Genomic DNA, 22,337 nt, shown 5'->3' on the forward strand with positions numbered 1-22,337 from the left:
ACACACACACACTGCTGGAATTATAGATAGATTATTATTATGATTACTACTAGAAAGTTGGTCATGCCCACAAATACCGCCCATCGCTTTGCTGACGGAGATAGTCCAGCGGAAATGTGAAAAAGCATGTTGTGGCATCATAATGAAGGTTTTTTTTTTGTTTTTTTTGATTGATTCATCATCTCTGAACTATCCTGAATCAGAATCAGCCGGGTGCCCCAGACTCGCTCCCTTGAGGAATTATTTTTAGAGGCGAAAAACAAAATGGCCACCACCGACTTTCGATAAATTGTTTTGGGCTATATCTTCACTTCTAATGCACTTGCACACACAATTTTGGTGTCTACTACTATGTTTTCATGGTCAAGGAATCCGATAATGATAAAATTGAATGTGTATTTATAAGAGCTGTCTCATATTTTCAAGATGGCCACCATTTTAATATGAAAAATGGCTATTTTGCATTTCCACTGATCACTTCGAGTAAGAAATTGAATTTGATGAACCCTCAAATATTAATACTATGTACAATAACAGTCAATGATGAATGAATTGATGATTATATTGGAATACGATTTTTACACAAATATATCCGGATACATGTGGATAGTTGTCTATGACTTTGGGTTATGTCTTAAAGTAAGTATGTACATGTATATGATTTTGAAATTACCTTTTATTTTTAGGCAAACAAATATTAACTTTGTTAAGGATGCAATGTTCTACATTATGTTCAATCTTCGTCATCATCGTCGTGATTAGCAGCGACTGCCCTTGTCTGTTCGTTACAACAGTCTGATCCAGCATTACAACTGCAAAACATCGAACATGATATCTGTGCTGCCACACAACCACACCTCCTGGTGGAACATGGCCGGTTGGTGGAGCATCCACACTTGATCAGCTGCAGAATGGTGACTGGTGCAGCAGACACATCAGGTGGAAGTGTGGTTGGACACAACATCACACCGTCCTCACCTTCTTGCCATCCATACTTGATGGGATCCAAGTTCGGAGGGTGTGACTGAGTGGCCAATTTCCATATAATGACTTGATGATGAGCGCGATCTACATGTTGAACAAAGGCATCATGCGATGGGGCAACGACTTCAATTTCGGAGCAGAGGTAATCTTGGAGTTGGCCATCTTAGACTTCCACAACTGATACCGGTGTGTGGACATATCACCTTCGACTTTGGAACCATAACAGGCAGCAATTAAGGTAGTTCCCTCAGATATCATCTTTTCCTTGTCTGCTTCCAGCTGACCAAGTAAGGTGGGATGATGTCTGCCCATTAGTACCTTCAGCGCTGTGGCCTTTCCAATGCCAAATAAATACGACACAGTATCGCATCCGGTCAGAGCATGTACAGCAGGCAGATATTTGGTGATGCTTTTGTGTTTCATTGCTGTTTGGCGAATGTCTACGTTCGGCCTCCCAGCACACGGACTCTCCATGCTGACATCCACAGTCATCTTTTCCTCGAGGTAGAAATTAATCAACAGGACAAAGACATCTGTATCGTCGCAGACCACTTTGATGTGTGAGTCACCACTGACACCTGACACAATTCTAAGTGATGGATGATGATAACATCTGCTTCATCATGATGTGTTTTCAGATCCTGTCTCTGGAGAGTGGAATTGTTCCATACTTGTACTGGTGTAGGATCTTTACCAATGATCACCAGTTTGGTCTTGTTGTCCACAATGTGGGTCATCGGATACTGACAGATCAAATCAATCAGTTGTACATTGTTGTAGGCTACATTTCGGACCAGTTTTTGGGCTGGAAGTGTTGTGTGTAAGTTGAGTTGATGTTTTCAACTTGAATCGTGACCTGCGCGACTGGATCTCATCATTTGTTTTGTGCTGATTTTGATGTACCTGTCAAAAATCAGGTACACGTAACAACACTCCAGGTGGTATTTTATGGTTCCCATGAAGTTGATCACATAATCCTTAACTGTACCATTTGTGGGCCAATGTACAGTCCATAACATGGTGCATCCATCAATGATGACAGCATCTAGAACACCTTGGATTTGACTCGATTGCTCAACTTGGAGTTTCGTCTTCAGAATTGCTTTCGACTGAGCCTGCATCGCACCGCTCTCATCAAACAAGGAGGCTGGGACAGGGGACGGTTCATAAGAGAGGACATCCTTGATATCAATATCCTTGTATTGTTGGAGACATATGACTCGGTTGTAGATCAATTCGGTATCATATACTGGCCTTCCATCTAGCTTGATGCTCTTTTTGGTCAAAGTCATCAGGGTCATTTTCTTGGTTAGTGTTTTGTTGAAGCTTGTTGGCCATCCAGATTCAAATTCCGCCATCTATTGTCGTCCAATCTTGAGAGAATCATCAACGTTTACCTTGTCTGTCACATGAAATATGGTAGTAGACACCAAAATTGTGTGTAAGTGCATTAGAAGTGAAGATATAGCCTAAAACACAATTTATCGAAAGTCGGTGGTGGCCATTTAGTTTGTCGCCTCTAAAAAATATTCCTCAAGGGTGCGAGTCTGGCACCCGGCTGATTCTGATTCAGGATAGCTCAGAGATGATGAATCAACCAAAAAACTTCATAATGACGCTAAAGCACGCTTTGCCCTGAAATGGCTGTTTGGCATCTAGACTAAGATGCACGCAGAGACGCACAGACGCAGAGACAGAGACACGCAGAGACAGAGACACGCAGACATGCACACGCAGACATGCACACGCAGACACGCACACGCACACACGCACACGCACACACGCACACGCACACGCACACACGCACACACGCACACAGAGACAAAGTTTGACTTTTGTATACCTTTATTTATACAAGCTTAGAAAAAACAGTTACACATGAACAGACAAGACGTAATAAAAAGGCCAAGTGCACAGTTAAAATGAAATGATAAGATCATTATTATCTACTTTACACAAAGCATTCCTGTTGCACCATTTCTGCTTAAACAGTTCAAGATTATTTATATTTTGATGAAAATAAAATTCTGCATGTAATCTGGCCATGGCAAGGGCCTTAAAAACTGTTAAAACATTGTAATCAGCATCAGGGTTTGCAAGAAGTTTAGCTTTCCTTGTTTTATTTTATAGATTGATACTTTCCCTTCGGCGATTATAAAATTGACGAGAGCAGATTCAACATGATTTTTGGAATTTAACGGCAATCCAAAAATAAAAGTGCGTAAAGAAAATAAAATTTTCATGTGACAGCACAATTGTGATAAAAAGGTAAAAAGTGAGGTCAGTCTTGCACAGTCAACATAAGCATGATATAAATCTTCAGAGGCCATGTACAAAAGGGGCACAAAACAGAATTTATAACATTAAAAATGATTTAATAAAACATTGGTTGGTAAAATCAGATGTACAATTCTCCAAGAGATATAACCGGTCCGTTTTACAATCGGTGGGACATACATGGCAGCTAATTGTGGGCCCGGTGGATGGACCCTGGAGGCAACATCCCCTTCCATCGGGATCAAAAACTGTCTTTGCACACATAAGGATGCCGTATGGTGACACAAAGGTGGTACAGGCACTTTTTAGCGACACTAGGAAGTGGAGAGGAGACAGGATCACAGTTTCTGTTAATGCAAGTGATGTTATACGTAACTGCGGAAAGAATGGAACATGGATTGCAGGGACAGCATGATTGGTATCAAAATGGAGTCCTAAACTTCTAGAGGTTCGCAGAACCTCCTGGATGAGTTGGGAGACAGTTGTTAACATTCCAACGGTAGTCACAATATGCCCGACTGAGTGCCATGTTTTGTTCTTGTTCTGCAGATTTCGTATGACGCATACACCGGAGCTTATGAATCATTGTACGTAAGCACGTGATTGAGGTACATTAGGAAAAAGTGCATTGTCGAAGATAGGCTCGTCAAAAAAATTGGGTCTCTTTGGCCTAGCCTATTCCAAGTTCCGTTGCGGTAACACACACACACACACACACACACACACACACACACACACACACACACACACACACACACACACACACACACACACACACACACACACACACACACACACACACACACACACACACACACACCATCAAACGACAACCAGAAATGTTTACCCTAAAACAGAGTTCTTTAAATGAGGAATTTGAGTGGAAAATTAGTGAAATTCAATTCAAAAATATCAAACCACAGACAACACAAAATGTCAGTCTGCTTTTCACAGCTCGAACCAATGTGGCAGAACTGTAAAAACGATGTCGATGGATGTTATTTTTTTTTATATGTATCGATGTCGAAGTGACAGGTGATATAATGAAAGCAGATCTCACAAACAGGTGGCACAAAAGAGACAGTGCAGGGGGACAATGCAGCTATGTGTTGCCATGGCTTGCAAATGAACAGCCAACCAGCTTGTAGAGCTCTTATGTAAAGTAGAAATGGCACAACATTTTCATCGGGAGAGACACTGCACGATACTGCAGGGCCCAACGCAGGGGGGTAGGGCCTGAACTTTGTTCGGCAATTGATGTATTTTTGGTTGTGTTTAGCAGAGGGACAGTGTAGAATGACGGTGCGAGTACTTTTGCCATGCATCACCATAGCTTGCAAATGAACAACTAAGCAGCTTGTCGAGTTCTCGACAAGTGGCTTAAGCACTTAAGCAAGCACTCCAATGAAACAGTTGATGAGGAAAGGCTGGCTTGGCAAGCGATAGCATGCTGATTGGTAATGGGACACACTGGCAAAAACAAAAACATTTCCAATTTCTTTAAATTTTCAGATTTCACTCCAGATTTCAACAGTTATTTAGTCCACGAGATCCGATCCTCAAATCTGAAATCGTGTTTATATTCGACTGTCGGACCCCCACATTTGCAGACGTTCCTTTAAAATGCTGCGAATGTCGGGGCATGGTTTCAATGGGAAAAAAGGGGGATAGGTTCCTGGCCTTTCATGATTTATAAGGGAAAATCAAAAATCCATGAAAAACCATGAATGCGTGTAGTACAGTACCGTAAATGCAGAAGCAGGTCACATTTTATGAACCGTGAATACGTGAGGTCCACGAATGTTGGGTTCCGACAGTATACCTTAATTCGTCTGTGACAGTCCATCATGGAAAATGACATGATAGAATGCATGAAATCACTCCAAGCTCCTAATTCGAAAACTATAGCACTGACAAAAGCACTGTAATTAGCGATTCTAAGGTATGAAGGAAGATTAGGCATTCGATGAAATGAGTGAGGAAAGTTAAAAAAAAAATAACTTGAGCACTTTATCATTAAGAAACTGTTGCAGCGTGTTCCAAGTCGGGGCATTGTTGAGCAGGCTGAAAAACATGGTGGCTAAAGACCCTAGTGAGCTGACAGAGGGCTGAGCAAGATGGTGCGTCGCCGTCTTCATCAAGCTTTTTTTATTTTTATTTTGTGACGAGCACTCCCTAAATTATCTTCCAAACGGTCTTTAAATTAACCCAAACTCCCAGTTTTCATTCCTGCACTCCCTTGGAGTTCCTGTAGGATGCATGTAAAGTTTTGGGTCAGGAGGTTTAATGGTTTTGGAGTAATGGAAGAGAGACACACATGCACACACTCACTTATTCTAGTAAATACCACCTGTCGCTTTGCTGACCAGGGTGTGGGGGGGAGTGATACGGGTGGAGGGAGAGTGAGATGATAGAGAGAGAGAGGAAGGGGAAGGCATTGAGAGGAAGGGAAGGCAGACGTGTGGTGGAGCATCGATTACAATCTTCCTGCTGAAGTATAGGGGAGGTGAACATTGGAGAGGTTTAGTGGTCTTCCTGATCAGGAAATTCATTTCCATTTGGAGATACAACAACCTACCAATGTTGTCTAAGCTGTGGAACTGGCAAAGAGGTTACTGACCTTAAAATAATCTGCTGCGTGTAAATGTTTGGCCAATATTTAGGCAAGTCATCACTGCTGCTTGGGAAGAAACAAAGATTGATGTGACATCTGGAACATCTACCCCTGATGTCAGCCAAAGTATGGGATGCATTGACCCGTATATTGAAGCGGCGTATGGATAGATTGCATGATTTTGGTCAAGGAAACAAGGTAAACCCAATGAGGAATTAACCGAATAGAAAAAGATCCAAAGAGTGATCATTGGACATCTGACTCGGCTCGAGGAGTTGGGCTATTTGCCAGGGATCGTTATGAATGTAAATGTGGCTCCAAGCAGAAAGTTTGTTTCAGGCTTTGGTGGAACAGGAGCGCAGTGGAGAAACTGTGACAGAGGCAAGGTTGAAGCTCAATCTTAGATTTCTTCTCCGCAGTCAAACTCTGTCTGACCGGGTCCATGGGTCTGTATCCAGCAGGGGAGCAGTGTTCGGGCCCCTCCTTTGGTATCACTTATTGAGTGAAAACTTGCTGGATTTGGGAATTTGAGAGCAGCTTGCAAGGTGAAACATGTGGCGAGTGAAGCTTTGGAAGATACTCTGGCCAGTCATACAATTGTAAGCCCCGCAATCCTGAATGAGAGTGCAAATGGATGGAAAAGTATCACTACACTGAAAGAATGCAGGTTGCTTCGGGCAACTGGCGTGACTGCATCCATATTTCTCCGTAGAACTACAAGGTTAGAATTGGGCACATGGAGTTTGCAATTGGACGTATGCATGGCAGTGTTGTAGGATCTATGTCTGTTGGGTGTTTTAAAAAAAAAAAAAATATTTTTTCAACACAATATATGACTCATCGTGGAGCTGCCACAACACAACTCACACACGTGAATATACGGACGAATACATGAGATACAACACAGAACTGTTAGATGAGACAAACACAGCCACTGACAGGAGGTGTGAAGTCCTGGACCTTGCAAACACCAGTTGCTAGATGCACAGAAATTGAGGAGGTAGCGAAGATGAGGTGTGTGAGTTTTCCAGTGGGTTAGAACAGTTGCGGAATACAACCGGGAGGTTGAATATACCAACACCCGGGAAGAAGAACACAGCTGTGTGGAGCTGAATCAACAGTAACTTGAGGCATTGCATGATTTTCTCAGGCAATAGTGAGACTTTTGTTTTGTTTTTTACTCCATGTATCGGTGGTGTTGTACAAACTGGCTTGGCAAAGCAGCAAATTGATGTTGGTTAGGGCCGACCCATTTGTGAACGTTATCTGTAAATGGCATTTTGTGCTTGTGCTCCTTATACAGATGCTTTGTGGCAAACTTAGCTCAAATAGCCAGCCCATCTTTCAAGTGTTACAGATATATTGACCGTTTTTACAGCCATTTTTCCCTGCTGTGCAGGGGTTTGGCTTTTTGTGAGGCAATGTTTTATGGCCGGATGCCCTTCCTGACGTCAACCCTGGTCGCCTCTTACGACACACAGGGATATGGTACACCTATTCTAACCGGGGCATACACCGGGACCAGTACAACTGGCACTCATTTCGCCGACCTCGGAAGGATGACAGGCTGAGTCAACCCCCTGGTGTTAATTCAGCAGCCAACGGTGCTTGAACTCAGGACACTGGGATCCCAAGCCACCACCCTAACCACTAAGCCAACACCAGGCTATTACAGAGTTACAGAGAAGGGAGCAAATTTTATTTGGATGTTTGATGGCTCAGAAGCATTCTGAAACTCAAGCAGTGGCTTGTTGAAACACCAATAATAATTGTTAATGCCAGTGAAGAAGGGATGGGACAGTGCTGTCCCATCAAGGACAGGAGGATGAAGGAGCTGTTGGCACTTGTAACTGTGGTGGGACATTTCCATCCATACTTGTGTGGCTAATTTGCAGTAATCTTAATTTCCAGTAGCTTGTGGAGCAAACTGCAAGATGGTTTGGCGACTGTGTCGGTTCGATGTGGCTCAAACGGGGAAGGAAAATGCATGAAAAAGTGGATGCATGGTCAATGCGACCTTGTTTGACACCATTGGAATTATTGTGAAAAGTTGGAGAAGCGGGAAAGATTTTGGTAAATTTGTTTTGTGCAGACAGGAGAGCCAAGCTTGACACAAGAAGAGGCTGAGGAATTTGCTAACATAGTTATTGGGGTGTTGTGTTGACCAGGTATTTGACCAGGCTGAGGAATAATGGCTAGCAAGAGGACCGGGTGAGAGTTGTCAGGGATTGCTTGACAATTGGGAAAATACCTATCCAGGAGGAAGTGGCACCCCTTGCGGCTTAAATAAAGGCTAATTAGGAATTAATTGGAGGATATTATACTGCAAATGGTCCAACACGTGGAGCATGTCTTTCAATCCTGACAAATCTCACACTCTCACTATGTCTCTCCGAAAGGACTGTTTAGAACCTCCCCCTCCTCCCCCCCCATCTACTTTCTCAACAATCCTCTTGAAGAAATCCTTTCATTCAAGGTTCTGGGTCTCACTATCTGCCATGATCTTTCCCGGGAAAGCCACATTTCCAACCTTCGCCGACTGGGAATCCTCCATTGTTCAAAGTCCTTCATCGGCCCACCTGAGCTCCTGACTACATACAAAGCTTTCTTCCGCAGCCTTATGGAGTATTGCTCCCGCCTCTCACCTTTCTCAGCTTCACGCTGTGGAAACCAAGGCATTTAGGATCATTAGATCTCCCGCGATGACGCTGAGTCTTTGGGCCTCTCACTCTCTCACCACAGGCATGTCGGTGGTCTTTCTGTCTTCTACCTCGTCTCCTCTCTGATCTCGCCCCCCCCCCCCGCCCTGTCTGCGATTTGTCCCCACCATATTTCCGCAGGGTGCTCAAGGTCCGCCAGCAATCCCCTTCTGGTAAAACTACCAAAATCACGAATCACTGCTCACCTTCGCTCTTTCATTCCTTTTTTCCCCGCCTTTGGAGTGAACTCCCACACTTTCTTCAATCCCATTCTTCCCTCCAGGCCTTCAAAACAGCCATTCACCACCACCTCTTATCTTCCCCCTTCCAAAACCTCGATCTTTTCTACCCCCGTTAATCCACCTCAACCCCACCTCCTTCAAATTACCTGCTTTCCTTCCTGAAAGTCCCTGTCGTGTCCATCTTGTATACCCCATGCACCCCGTCCCATCCCTCTCCCTTCCACAGATCTAATGTCTCTGTTCCCCATTATTTTGTCCTTCCCTCTCCCGCCCCTCTTCTCTCATGCCCCGCTTGCTGTGCATTGTGTTATCTCTTATACGAGCCTCAACAATGTGTACAAAAAAATATTGTTGTGGTTGACGAAATTCACAAACCACCATTCAGGTCCCTTAGGTGAGATATCTCTGTAAGTATATGTGTAGTTAGGCCCAAACCCGTTGTTTAGAGGGAATAAATGTCATTCATGCGGGCTGCGACCCTTTTAGATAGCCGTTTTTCTTTACTATCTTTATTTTGGGCCAGCCGCCATTACTACCACCACCAACCACAACGCCGCTTAACAACAACCACCAACCACAACGCTGCTTCACAACAACAACCACCAACCACAACGCCGCTTCACAACAACAGCCACGACCTTTACCGTCACAACTCGCCACCATCGCATCACCACCATTCTTGCGCCACTTGTGGGCACCGATACTGGACTCGTGCAGGGCGCGCACCGAGCAGCGTGTTCAGAAACATCACAGACTTTCCGAGAAAAACGGATCAAAAACGACTCACGCCCACTTCTGTTCCGTCCTATCGGAGAGCGTGGGGCGATTTGGCCCCGCCTCCAGGGCGTTGGAGTGAGGTCGCTATATGCAAATTCATGGATCAAAAAGCATTCACGCCCACTTTTCCTCGGTCCAATGGGGAGCCAGTTAGAGGTGAAGGGTCGGAGGTAAAGGGTCAAAGGTGGGGGAGCGAGGCCACAGGGGATATAAACGGCCGCGCTCGCCAAACAGTTCAGTTCGGAGGGGAGAAGTCAAGAGTTCGAGTTCGCAGTTAGGAGTTGTCGGTGGAGCTGGGAAGAAGTGGTAGTAGTCAGAGTGAAGAGGACGGAGCTGTGGAGAGGTGGCGGCGGCGAAGGCGATCGAGGGGGTGCTCGCGTCGGAGTCGGGGAGCGGCGGAGGGAGAGGCCGGCGGCGCGACCGAGGTCGAGGTGGAGACGCTCGTCGCGGGACCCGAGACGGTGATATCCTCCTCCCCCCCCGAGCATCAACAACCCCCTCCTGTTTCCCCCGCGCTGAGATAGTGCGACAAGGGGGCCCCTTTCCCACCCCCTACCAGACACTGTCCGCGAGGCCCGCGGAGTTGAGGCGCCACCGCCACTTTGCGTCTCATCATCAGACGGGTAGGCCCGACACGGTCTCGGCCCCAGGCCCGCCTACCCCCTCATCCTGGAGGGTGGTTCTTTTTCTTTTGCTTTGGGTATCTGTGTTGTCGGCGCCGTCTGTGAAGTAAAATTGTATAAGTGTTGCCGTGTGCTCGGTAGTCGGATAGCTCTGCATTGTGTTTCTCTTTTATATTTGCTTTTTGTGTAATATTGTGTTTCTTCTCCTTTTACATGTGCTTTTAGTGTAATTGTATATGTGTGCTTCCCGTTCATCGCGAAATAAATGTGAGTTATGTTGAACTGTTTTCCCGCTTCGCTTCGTCTTTTCTTTCATTGAATCTCCATCTTGCTTCACGTAAAGGGTTGGTCGTGGGCTAAAATGCCCGATAATTAATCGAACCGTCGAGGCCGACGAATAACACCGCTCGGTTATCCCGATAGTACGGAACGGGTCGCTTAAAGTGGCCCGTGTCCGAAGTCGACCTGCGGCGAGGTGCGATCGCCCGGTCTACCCTCCGTGTGGGTACTTAGGTAGATCGAATTTGGCGAGCAACCCTATCCCACGCGGGGGCCGATTGGCACGATCGTGGTTAGACCGAAAGGTCCACCCGTGACTAGTTCCCGGCGTTAGTCCGAGAGGGTCACGACTGGATTGTCCGTCCGGTGGGCGACGTGCCGCGATTCGAGTTACGTGGCCGTCCGCACGCCGGCGGGCGCGAATCCGCAACACTGGTGTCAGGTCGTGCGATACAAACTCATCGCCCTCCTCGCGGCACTGGTATCGGAGAACGGGAAAACGGGCTCTCCTGTCTCCAGCAAAATTCACGGGAATCGGTCCAGGGGTGAGAGGAGCGACCCCCGATTCCCTCCAAATTACGAGCGAGCTAAATTAACCCTTTATGAGAAATAAGATGGCGTCTCAAGGCGAGCGGGAGCCGGGGGTATTAGAAATGGATGTAGAATGTGTAGAATCCATGGCTCAGGATGAAATCCCCGTGCAGGAAATGTTGGTTGTACAGGAAAACGAACTCGCCCAACTGAACCCAGAGCCCGAAATAGGTGCGGCGGCGGCCGCGGTGTATGACACCTCCCCTCCCCCTCTCCACCAAAACCCTTCCCCGATCCCTGCCGAAACGGCTCACCCAAGCGCACCCGACATGGCCCAGCTATTCACAATGCTGGCAAAAATGAATGCTGAAATGACAGCGAGGATGGATGCGAATACACAAAAGATGGATGCGAATGCACAAAAGATGGATGCGAACGCAAATGAAATGAAAAACGAAATGAAAGGAATGAACAAGCAAATGAAGGAAGAAACGAAAAAGCTCCGGGGTGAGACGCAGAACATGGGCCGATGCCTGCAGGCGGGCATGAAGGCCGTTAGCAGGGAGCTTAAAAAGGCGACTCCACGTGTAGGAACGAACGAGCTGGGAGGGGGTGCAACGGTGACCGAAAGGGAAAAATTAAATGGGGAGACCAAAACGTGCGAGACGAGACACGAGGTGACGACAAAGGAAATAAAAATAGTAGAGACAAGGGAGGTAAAGGGTGAAGAGATGACTGAGTTGGCAGAGACACGGGAGATGGGAACGATAGAGGGAAGACTGCACGATGAAGACGGGGTAAGTGACGCACACACACACGGAGGTAGTGGAGGACAATGGGGGTGAGCTGGTGGACTGGGTAGAGACCCGGTGCGAGCAGCTGGATGGCCTCCTCCAGGAACGAGGGGAGGGAGTATGCCCCCTTGAGGCGAGTCACGACCAGGTGAGTTCGGTCGTGCTTTGCGAGGTCGAGGGGAGGAGTGCTGTGGACAGGTGCACGGAGAGCTTGGGGGGTATAGAGGCCCCGGAGACCCTTGTGGGGACACGAATCCCCAGTGTAGTTGTCCCTGTGTGTGTGGTGCAAGGTGTGAGTGCGTCCCCGTGTGTGGAAGCGACCCCGTGTGTGAGTGGTGTGGTGGCGATTGTGCCGGAGTACGTGCTTCCCAGCACGCCGTGTGTAAAAGGGGCACCGCAAGTGGAAGAGGCCGTGTGTGTGGATGAAACGGCCAGTATGGATGAAACACCGCGGTTGAGTGCCCCCGCGTGTGTGAGTGAGGGACGGTGTGTGGATGAGGCACCGCGGGTGAGTGCCCCCGCGTGTGTGAGTGGTGTGGTTTGTGTGAGGGAAATGGCACGAGTGAGTGGAAGGCCGAGTGAGTGGAAGGCCGCGAGTGAGTGGAGCCACGTGTGCGAGGGAGATGGCATGCGTGAGTGAACGGCCGAGTGCAAGGGAGACCGTGTGTGTGAGAGAGCGGTATGTAAGGGAGATGTCGGTGGGCATGTGTGAACATGCAGCTGCGTCTCCCGGTGTGAGTTTAATGGTGAGGTGTGTTAGCGTCGTAACACGCAGGTGTGCGTGGGTCGAATGGCGACGACGGCGACATGAGAGGAAAGAAAGCCGAGTAGCGGCTGGAGTTGTTTCGGGGACCGTGCCGGGTTCACCCAGCAGTGAGCACGAGGTCCGTGCTGTGCAACGCACGAGACCCCCACGTGCTCGCTTGCGAGAGTGAAGTCCAGGTCCGGAAACGCACACGGTGGATTTGCCGATCCCGCGGACGGACAGTTTAGGCAGGATTACGGATTTGGACCGGACGGGTTCTCCACGCGATCGTGTGTGTTAAGCTCCAACGGGCAAAGCACATGTGTTCGCGTGGGGAACCCCTCGAGACGTGGGGCTTGTGTTTTTTTTTATGCGCACGGTGACGCCATGGCTGCACGTGGGGTTGGAATCCGGCAGGAGGGGTATCCCTGCCAGATAGTACCGTCCAAGGAGGGACGAGGAACACGTGCAGCTGCATGACGTCACGGGCAGGTGCAAAGTGCGCGAGTTGTGAGTTGCCGCGCTGGTGATGCGCATGTAAAAAAAAAAAAAAAAAACAAACAAACAAACAAGCCTCACTTTCGGGTGCACAGGATTCCTGGGCAAGAGGTGGAAGACCCCCTTGACCAGGGCACAGGATGGAAACTAGTTAGGGGGAAGGGTTAGCTCAGTTAGACCGACTACATGGTGCAGGGGTAAGTCCTCATGGAGTCCGTGGAATGGATTAGTTAGAGGGATTGTAGCCAGATTTAGGTTGGGAAAATGGATTAATGGGATTATTTGGAGACAGTGACAGACTTGTGAATGTGTAGAGGGGACGTAGTTTAGCTACGTAGTGTTAAAAGGAACGTGCTGTAGTTTAAGGGACGACGTGGGAGCACGAGTTAGTTAGGGGATGTAGTGAGGAGGATGGCAGAGTTCAGTGGTGTGTGTGTTGAAGAGTTGTTGGTGAGTGGATTGGAAGCATGTGCTTGGTGAGTGAGTGAGGCCAGCGGGTCTGTGTGTATGGAGCGAATGGGGACTGCATGGTGCGATGAGTGATTGGGGGGAGGAGTGACTCCCGCCCAAGGGACCCCCGGGGTCAGTGTAGAGTGAGTTAGGGGGTGAGTCAAATTAACAAAAATGGAGGTCGTTTTGTTGTTGGTGGGAATGTAGGCTCGAAACCCGTTTGGAGGGGTGCAGGAGCCCTGTTGACAGGCTGGGAGCGTGGCTGCGAAAGGTGAGTATCGCTGAGTGGGTACCCCGGGCACCAGGCTCGTCCGCCGTGGTAGGCCAAGGGCCAATGGGGGGCCGGGATAGCGTAGTGGGCACGGGTGCGCCTACTTGGTGCGGGGGCCCGGGGCGCCATTAGCTGCGTGGGCAGTGTTGTGGGCACGGGTGACCCTCGGAAAGGGGCCTGGGAAGCCAGCCTGCCACGTGTGCGTTTCAGGGGAGGTGCCATGGGGGGCACTCCCCGGTGTTAGGGAGCTGGTAGGCTCGGAGGCAGTGTAGTGCCCGGGGGTGCCATAGCTGGGGAATTGGCAGAGGGTCGTGCCTGCCAAAGGGAGCCACGTGTCCCAGCCATGAGACCGTGTGAGGGCACGGGAAGAAAATTGGGGGGCGAGGCCCGAAATTGTGAGGGCACCAACACAGGTGACGGGAATCTGGGTTGTTAGAACCAATAGTTTAAGCGAGAGGCGCTTGTTGAAAGCACCGGGGTAGTTTAACAGTTAAATGGTTAGGGTAGATTAGGAAGTGTACCCCTCCGCACCATCCATCCCCTCACTCTCGTTGTGGGCCGCTGGACCCACTTTGTGTTATAGATCGCCGAACTCTGGGGAGGCCATCCTGAGGCTTCGTTGGGCCTCGACACAGGACGTTAGCTCTCCCTTGTTCCCCTCCGGGAAGGGAACGTAGGGGTTGGGAATAGGCTCGGTGACAGGATAGGTTAGCCGAACAAGGACAATACAGGGGGTTAGGGGACGATTTATAATGGGGAAGTAAAAATAAAAACAACAAAAAAAAAAGTTGGGGCTAAATTGGGGTTTGACAAATTAAGGGAGTGGGTATTGACAGTGACAGGCAAAGGCGATAGGTTGGGAGGAAGACCGTAGGGTAGGTCCGAGCCCGCCTTCCGAGTGGCCAGCACCACCGCACTCCCTCCACCAACCTCCACTGAACGGCAAAGGCTGGCCAGCTTCATCTGCTGGCTGTGTTGCTGCAAGGCCTGTGCCGGCCCACTTCATCTGCCGGCTGGCTATTTTTCTTCAAGGCCTGTGCCGGCCCACTTCATCGGCAGCTGTTGTGTTGCTGCAAGGCCTGTGCCGGCCGGATCATCTGCAGCTGTGGTACTTCAAGGCCTGTGCCGGCCAGTTCATCTGCCGGCTGTGTTTGCCTGCAACGGCCTGGTTCTGCAGGCTGTGTTTGCCTGCTGCCTTTGCCATGCCATGCCATGCCCACTGCCCACGTTCACCAGTCCCGTTCAATTTTTGCTTTGCCCCCCCCCCCTGTTCATTTCCATGCGCGCCGGGATCATCGTAAAAGCAACAGTTTGCAAGCTGCGAGAACTGCCCTGTTGGCAGCTACAATACGGGCCTGCAGTGGCGGCCCGTGCACCATGTTTGTGTCCATCCATCCATCCGTTGTGCTCATTGAGTGTGCCACTTGAGCTGGCACGGAGACTGTGTTTGTGCAGCCCATGCACCGTTGTGGTTCACTGCGTTCAGTTAAAAAGGGAAGGCCTTGGACTGCGTGTGAGCAGCCGGCCACGTTCCCTGTCACCTGCATTGCTTGAGCCAGAGACTGCATGTGAGCAGCCTGGCTCCCTGCTAACTGCTTTGTTTTTGCAGAGTTCATTGATCCTGGGCCATGGTTTAGTGTAAAATTTGTAAGTTAAGGTTAAGATGTACTGTAAATATGAGTGCGCCCCCGGCATGTCTGTCTTAGCGCCGGCAATTTTTTTTAAGTCGTCCGTGTGAGTGGGTTTGTTTAGGTAGTTACTCAGCGCTCAGGTTATTTATTTTGGGGACACGAATACCATGAATGTCGCACTCAGGGATCCGTAGGTAAAATGTACTAGGGGAAAACTACACATGATGGCACACGAAAATTTGATGACTCGGGACGAGTCTGTAAAAAGGGGAGGGGGTAGTGTTGTGGTTGACGAAATTCACAAACCACCATTCAGGTCCCTTAGGTGAGATATCTCTGTAAGTATATGTGTAGTTAGGCCCAAACCCATTGTTTAGAGGGAATAAATGTCATTCATGCGGGCTGCGACCCTTTTAGATAGCCATTTTTCTTTACTATCTTTATTTTGGGCCAGCCGCCATTACTACCACCACCAACCACAACGCCGCTTCACAACAACCACCAACCACAACGCCGCTTCACAACAACAACCACCAACCACAACGCCGCTTCACAACAACAGCCACGACCTTTACCGTCACAACTCGCCACCATCGCATCACCACCATTCTTGCGCCACTTGTGGGCACCGATACTGGACTCGTGCAGGGCGCGCACCGAGCAGCGTGTTCAGAAACATCACAGACTTTCCGAGAAAAACGGATCAAAAACGACTCACGCCCACTTCTGTTCCGTCCTATCGGAGAGCGTGGGGCGATTTGGCCCCGCCTCCAGGGCGTTGGAGTGAGGTCGCTATATGCAAATTCATGGATCAAAAAGCATTCACGCCCACTTTTCCTCGGTCCAATGGGGAGCCAGTTAGAGGTGAAGGGTCGGAGGTAAAGGGTCAAAGGTGGGGGAGCGAGGCCACGGGGGATATAAACGGCCGCGCTCGCCAAACAGTTCAGTTCGGAGGGGAGAAGTCAAGAGTTCGAGTTCGCAGTTAGGAGTTGTCGGTGGAGCTGGGAAGAAGTGGTAGTAGTCAGAGTGAAGAGGACGGAGCTGTGAAGAGGTGGCGGCGGCGAAGGCGATCGAGGGGGTGCTCGCGTCGGAGTCGGGGAGCGGCGGAGGGAGAGGCAGACGGCGCGACCGAGGTCGAGGTGGAGACGCTCGTCGCGGGACCCGAGACAGGGTGATATCCTCCTCCCCCCCCGAGCATCAACAACCCCCTCCTGTTTCCCCCTGCGCTGAGATAGTGCGACAAGGGGGCCCCTTTCCCACCCCCTACCAGACACTGTCCGCGAGGCCCGCGGAGTTGAGGCGCCACCGCCACTTTGCGTCTCATCATCAGACGGGTAGGCCCGACACGGTCTCGGCCCCAGGCCCGCCTACCCCCCTCATCCTGGAGGGTGGTTCTTTTTCTTTTGCTTTGGGTATCTGTGTTGTCGGCGCCGTCTGTGAAGTAAAATTGTATAAGTGTTGCCGTGTGCTCGGTAGTCGGATAGCTCTGCATTGTGTTTCTCTTTTATATTTGCTTTTTGTGTAATATTGTGTTTCTTCTCCTTTTACATGTGCTTTTGGTGTAATTGTATATGTGTGCTTCCCGTTCATCGCGAAATAAATGTGAGTTATGTTGAACTGTTTTCCCGCTTCGCTTCGTCTTTTCTTTCATTGAATCTCCATCTTGCTTCACGTAAAGGGTTGTTCGTGGGCTAAAACGCCCGATAATTAATCGAACCGTCGAGGCCGACGAATAACACCGCTCGGTTATCCCGATAGTACGGAACGGGTCGCTTAAAGTGGCCCGTGTCCGAAGTCGACCTGCGGCGAGGTGCGATCGCCCGGTCTACCCTCCGTGTGGGTACTTAGGTAGATCGAATTTGGCGAGCAACCCTATCCCACGCGGGGGCCGATTGGCACGATCGTGGTGAGACCGAAAGGTCCACCCGTGACTAGTTCCCGGCGTTAGTCCGAGAGGGTCACGACTGGATTGTCCGTCCGGTGGGCGACGTGCCGTGATTCGAGTTACGTGGCCGTCCGCACGCCGGCGGGCGCGAATCCGCAACAATATATTAAAAGTTTTGTGCTCTTGTCTTTTGCAGTAGTGCTGACTAGCCTAAAGGAAGGGGTCATGAGTCAATTACATGGTCTGAAGACCAGAGACCATAGGCCATTTTGGCTTGGCAAAGACGTTGGCTAAATTAAGGAAGCCTGATCAATTTGGGCAAGGATGTGCAAAATTGTGCTGGAACACGAGACCAATGCATAAGTAATAAGGGTCTGAACAAACGAGTATGAGTCCCTCGGCATCAATATAACTTCTGGGAAAGCACTTTTAGACTTTCCTCTCTTGAAAGAGCCCTTTTGGAGAGAGTGGCCAATGAAGTATTGGGTCCATTGCCAGTCAACCAAAGTGGGAATATATACATAATGGTAGTAATGGTCTATTTTACATAATGACCTGCTTACCCTCTTCCTGATCAGGAATTGAGCTCCTCTCTAATTGGCTCGGTGCTTGGGTATGTGGTGCCTGCCAAGGGAGTGTCGCATCACTTTGTCATACTTCGGAGGTGTAGGTTCGGCTTACCTTTCCTCATGCCCATTGGGCTGTCTCTACATTGTCATGTGACTTTTTCAGGATGTTTTAAAAGTTTGTCTGATGTGTATTATTGTTTGTCTGCCTTGAATGTTCTACATTTGTTATGCAGCAGTCCTTCCTCGTTGGTCTATCGTTTCCTTAACACTCGTTGATTTTGAGAAGAGTTTGAATGTATCAAAGCATGGAAATTTTGTTTGACTGTGATTGTCCAACAGGTGGTTTTTCTGCAGCCCTCACCACCCCATTGGATGTTGCCAAGACACGCATCATGCTTGCCAAGGTATACAGTACATATATGCATATCATCTTCGAACTCTAAAAAGTGTCACTTTGTTAATGCTTCCGATTCATTCCTTCACAAGGTTTCGAACTTGCAAATGTTGACTCATTACGATTAGTTGCCATATATTTAGGGTGCGAGGAGTGGGTAGAGATGGGAAAATTTGAGAGGAGATACGAGTAAGGAAGGGGCAGACTCATGTACGGTGCATATGGGGTAGGGGGAGTGGAGGTGACGGGACAAAGGTTCTGCCATATTTGCATATGTAATAAATGAGATACCTTTTACAAACGATCGAGATCATTGCACACTGCCATTTTGGGTGGTGGTCTATGATCCCCTCTTCACAAACTGGTTCCTATTCATCCTTAATGATGATTTTTAACATTATTCCTTTAACTGAAGGGGGTTTGTGGGGTAATTACAAATAAGAAAAATGATACAACGACACTGTATTGTTCCCCCCCCCCTCCCCTTTTAAACAGGTCTCAAATGTCATTGAAGAGTAGAACAACGGGGGTGCTCGATCAGCAAACATAAACATGGGCCGAAGGAAAATGGCTATATGAGAATACATGCATTACGGGAATTAGAGGAGTTGCAGGTGAAGGGGAATTTTTTGTTTTTTAATTGGAATGAGGTGGAGAGGGGGGCTCACAGAAACGATTTGAGACTTGGTGGTGGTGGGTAACCAAAGCAGGGTTCAATGTTCGTGCTGGCTTCTCCGGGTGCACCCATGGACCAGCAAAGGCCCCACGTGGCTGCTCCAGTTGGCCAGTGAATAATATTGGCTTGCGCAGGCAAGCTAAATTTTGTATATCACAATATTAATTAAGAGCAATAGTAACTGAGAGAATTAAATGTGCACTAAAATCACAATTCAGTATGAATTAAAATCAAATGGACAAATTATTCCCACAACTAATTATTGCACTGGACAAAAGTAAATTTAAGGCCAGCATTGTACAGGGGTCCTTATGGTGCAAAGTGGTGTCCATGTATGGGATCCCACTTCTTCTTCAGGTCTGTGGACAAGATCCCACCTGTTCTTCGGGTCTGTGTACAGGATCCCACCTGTTTTTCGGGTCGGCGTATGGGTTCCCACCTGTTTCCGGGGTCCGCGCATGGGATCCCACCAGTTCCCAGGGTCCGTGTATGGGATCCCACCAGTTCCCGGGGTCCACGTGTGGGAGCCCACCTGTTCCCGGGGTCTACGTATGGGATCCCACCTGTTCCTGGGGTCCGCGTATGGGATCCCACCAGTTCCTGGGGTCCACTTGTGGGAGCCCACCTGTTCCCGGGGTCCGTATGTGCGATCACACACTTCATTTTAATTGTGATCTCTGGGTCCCGTAAACATGTAATTAATTTCAATCAAGATTGTGCATTTGGTTACTAATGCTTTGCTTTGTTGGTTTATCATATTGTAAACAAACAAATGCATTTTGATGAACTGTAGCATTTGTAGTAAATCGCTTCACTTCATGTCTCCAAACAATAATCAAAAACCTTTGGATCCGCGCCAATATTTTATGCCTCAGCACTTTGTCAACAGCCACTACTGTCAAATCCAGATATTTGTGGCACTTATCAATTACGTTGGGCCAGGGAAAATACTCAGCATGTGTGCAACATTTCTGCACTGTTTAAGGTTTTGCCATTACGTTTTAAATGGACAAAAAAAACCCAAATATGAACTTCCAGCAAAATTGCAGAAACGTTTTGTCTGCCGAGTGTCACCCCCGGCCCAACGGGATTGCCTTGGCTCTTGGCCTTGTGCCTTTAATTGTGACTTCGTGGCAGAGGAGGGAGATTGTGCTGCATCCAGTGTCTCAGTGGGTGAAATCTTGTTGCATTAACAGCATTACCCTCAGTGGTGATCGGTTCGGGAGAGGGAGAGGGAGAGGGAGAGGGAGAGGTCGGGAGATCAGGAGATTGGATTCAGGAAAGTATTGATGCATGCATAGATTGGGAAAAGATTGGAAGATGGAATTTCACCTGAGCAAGTGTAAAGTGTGTTAGGGATAGGAAAGAATAACGAAAATAGAGATTACATGATGCAAGGGGTAGTTTTGGAGCGTGTCACACAGGAGAAGGATCTGGGGGTGGTAATAGATATGGGAGGTAAGCAGGCAGCACAATGCCAGACAGCTATAGGTAAAGCAAATCGTGTTTTAGGCTGTATTCGGAGGGGGATCATTTATAAATCAAAAGAGGTGGCGTTAACATTATACAGGAATTTCGTGAGGGCCACATCTCCAATATTATGTGCAGTTTTGGTCACCACAATTCCGGAAGGACATAGATGCCATAGAGAGGGTTCAGCACAGGGCTTTAAAAGACAGGGTTTTAAACACTAGAAAGGAGGCGGTTATGAGGAGATATGATAGAGATGTCTAAGATAATGAAAGGTATAGATAAGTGCAGAATAATTCTTCAACAGAGGCGACAGTGATAGGACCAGGGGCCATAGCCTGAGAGTAAAGAAGAGGAGAGTTAAGATGGTAGTAAGGCAGGGATCCTTCACTCAGAGTGTAGTTAATACGTGGAATGGTCTCCCTGGAAAGGTAGTGGTGGCAGAAATAGAAGATAACTTTAAATTGGAATTAGATAGGTACCAAGAAGTTATGGAGATAGAGGTGTGTCGGGATGTTGATTAGACTTTTAGGTAGTTTGAGCATTGATGGGTGATTGTGTGCTTGTGTGCTTGTGTGCAGAGTGCTGTTGGTGGGGGTCTTGTCAAGTGGTGTTGTGTGGTGTTGATGCTGTGTGTTTTATACACAAGACAATCTATGGCTATGCCCTTGTCCCCTCTCCTGGAAAAACAAAAAAAACTACAAAAAAAAACCAACGCAAAAAAAACTTTGCATTTTTCTTATTTTGACCTGGTGTTGACGTGGTGCAAGCATGATGGGCTGAATGGCCTTCACCTGTGTAATTTCATTGTGTACTGTCAAAACAATTTCATTGTGTACTATTCGCAGGAGATACATTCCTGAAAAATGCCGGGGTCTGCGAATTGTTTCAAAAAAAAGAAAAAAAAATTCAGCTCTCTCAAACTTTTATTATTATTATTATTATTATTATTATTATTATTATTATTATTATTATTATTATTTAACATGGTCTAGGCTCGTGGCAGAGCGATTACACAGAACAAATCAGGACACTATATGAGAAAGGGGAAAGAACATCAGCAGGGTGGAGGGACAAAAGTCAGACAGACAACCAAGAGGGGTTGGGGAAAATGCAAAGGGTGGAAAATATGGAGACAAAAAAACCAAATTGTTTGACCAGTTTGTGATTTGGTCAAGGTCTAAGGAGAGGGAAGAGGCTGATGCCAGTCTGTTATAAGGATGAGAGATGCCACGGCATAGTGTGTAGTCATTAGCAAAGAGATAAAGAGGATTTTCCAGGGAATCAGAGATCACTGATGAAGATCAGGAATAATATGAGACCAAGAACACTGCCTTGTTGTATTCCAGCCTTCACAGAGAGAGGAGATGAAGAGTTCTGTTGAGAGCCACATGTTGACGAAGAGAGGGGAGGAAGTCTGTAATCCAAGAGTGTGGAGTAAGTATTGAATTCCAAAGGCAGACAGTTTGGAGAGCAAGGCAGGATGCCAGACTGTATGAAAAGCTCAAGATATGTCCACTGTGACGGCCCTGATCTCATGACTGATATTGAGGGCCTCCACCATTGTTGGGAGAGTTCAATCAGCATATCCAATGTAGAGTGACCCGATCTGAATCCGAATTGATGATTTGAGATGAGGCTGTTGGAGAAAAGGAATGATTTTATGTCAACTGTTATGATAGATTCCATGACCTTGCTGATGATTGGAAGTACAGTACACTAATTGGGCTGTAGTTAAGGGGATCCATTTTTGCACCTTTGTTATATAATGCTGTGATTTTCGCTGATTTCTAATTTCCCAGGTGGATTTTGGAGACCAGTCCTGATGTGTTAAAAATATTAATTGATTAGTTTTTAAAACCTTGCAAATACGCAAAGTGTGAATGTCGAACCAGGTCACACTTTGTGACCCACGAATACACGGGCTC

The 22,337-nt window shown here is 48.0% G+C and overlaps 1 protein-coding gene across 12 annotated transcripts in view; it reads left to right on the forward strand.

The window, feature by feature from the left end:
- The window catches only part of SLC25A26 (solute carrier family 25 member 26), an 83,937-nt gene that overhangs the window by 47,369 nt on the left and 14,231 nt on the right, over positions 1 to 22,337 (forward strand). For 11 of the 12 annotated variants that reach the window (XM_085863624.1, XM_085863621.1, XM_085863630.1 and 8 more), the window contains one exon: positions 18,209 to 18,273. The exons of the other annotated variant lie outside the window; for it this stretch is intronic. In XM_085863624.1, the coding sequence (XP_085719750.1) occupies positions 18,209 to 18,273 (65 nt within the window). The remainder of the gene's footprint in view (positions 1 to 18,208; positions 18,274 to 22,337) is intronic. 12 annotated transcript variants of the gene reach the window in all.

Source organism: Eptatretus burgeri, chromosome 18 (assembly GCF_056783735.1).
Source record: "Eptatretus burgeri isolate ZD-2024b chromosome 18, Ebu_testis_v1, whole genome shotgun sequence".
In the NCBI taxonomy this organism is placed as follows: domain Eukaryota; kingdom Metazoa; phylum Chordata; class Myxini; order Myxiniformes; family Myxinidae; genus Eptatretus; species Eptatretus burgeri.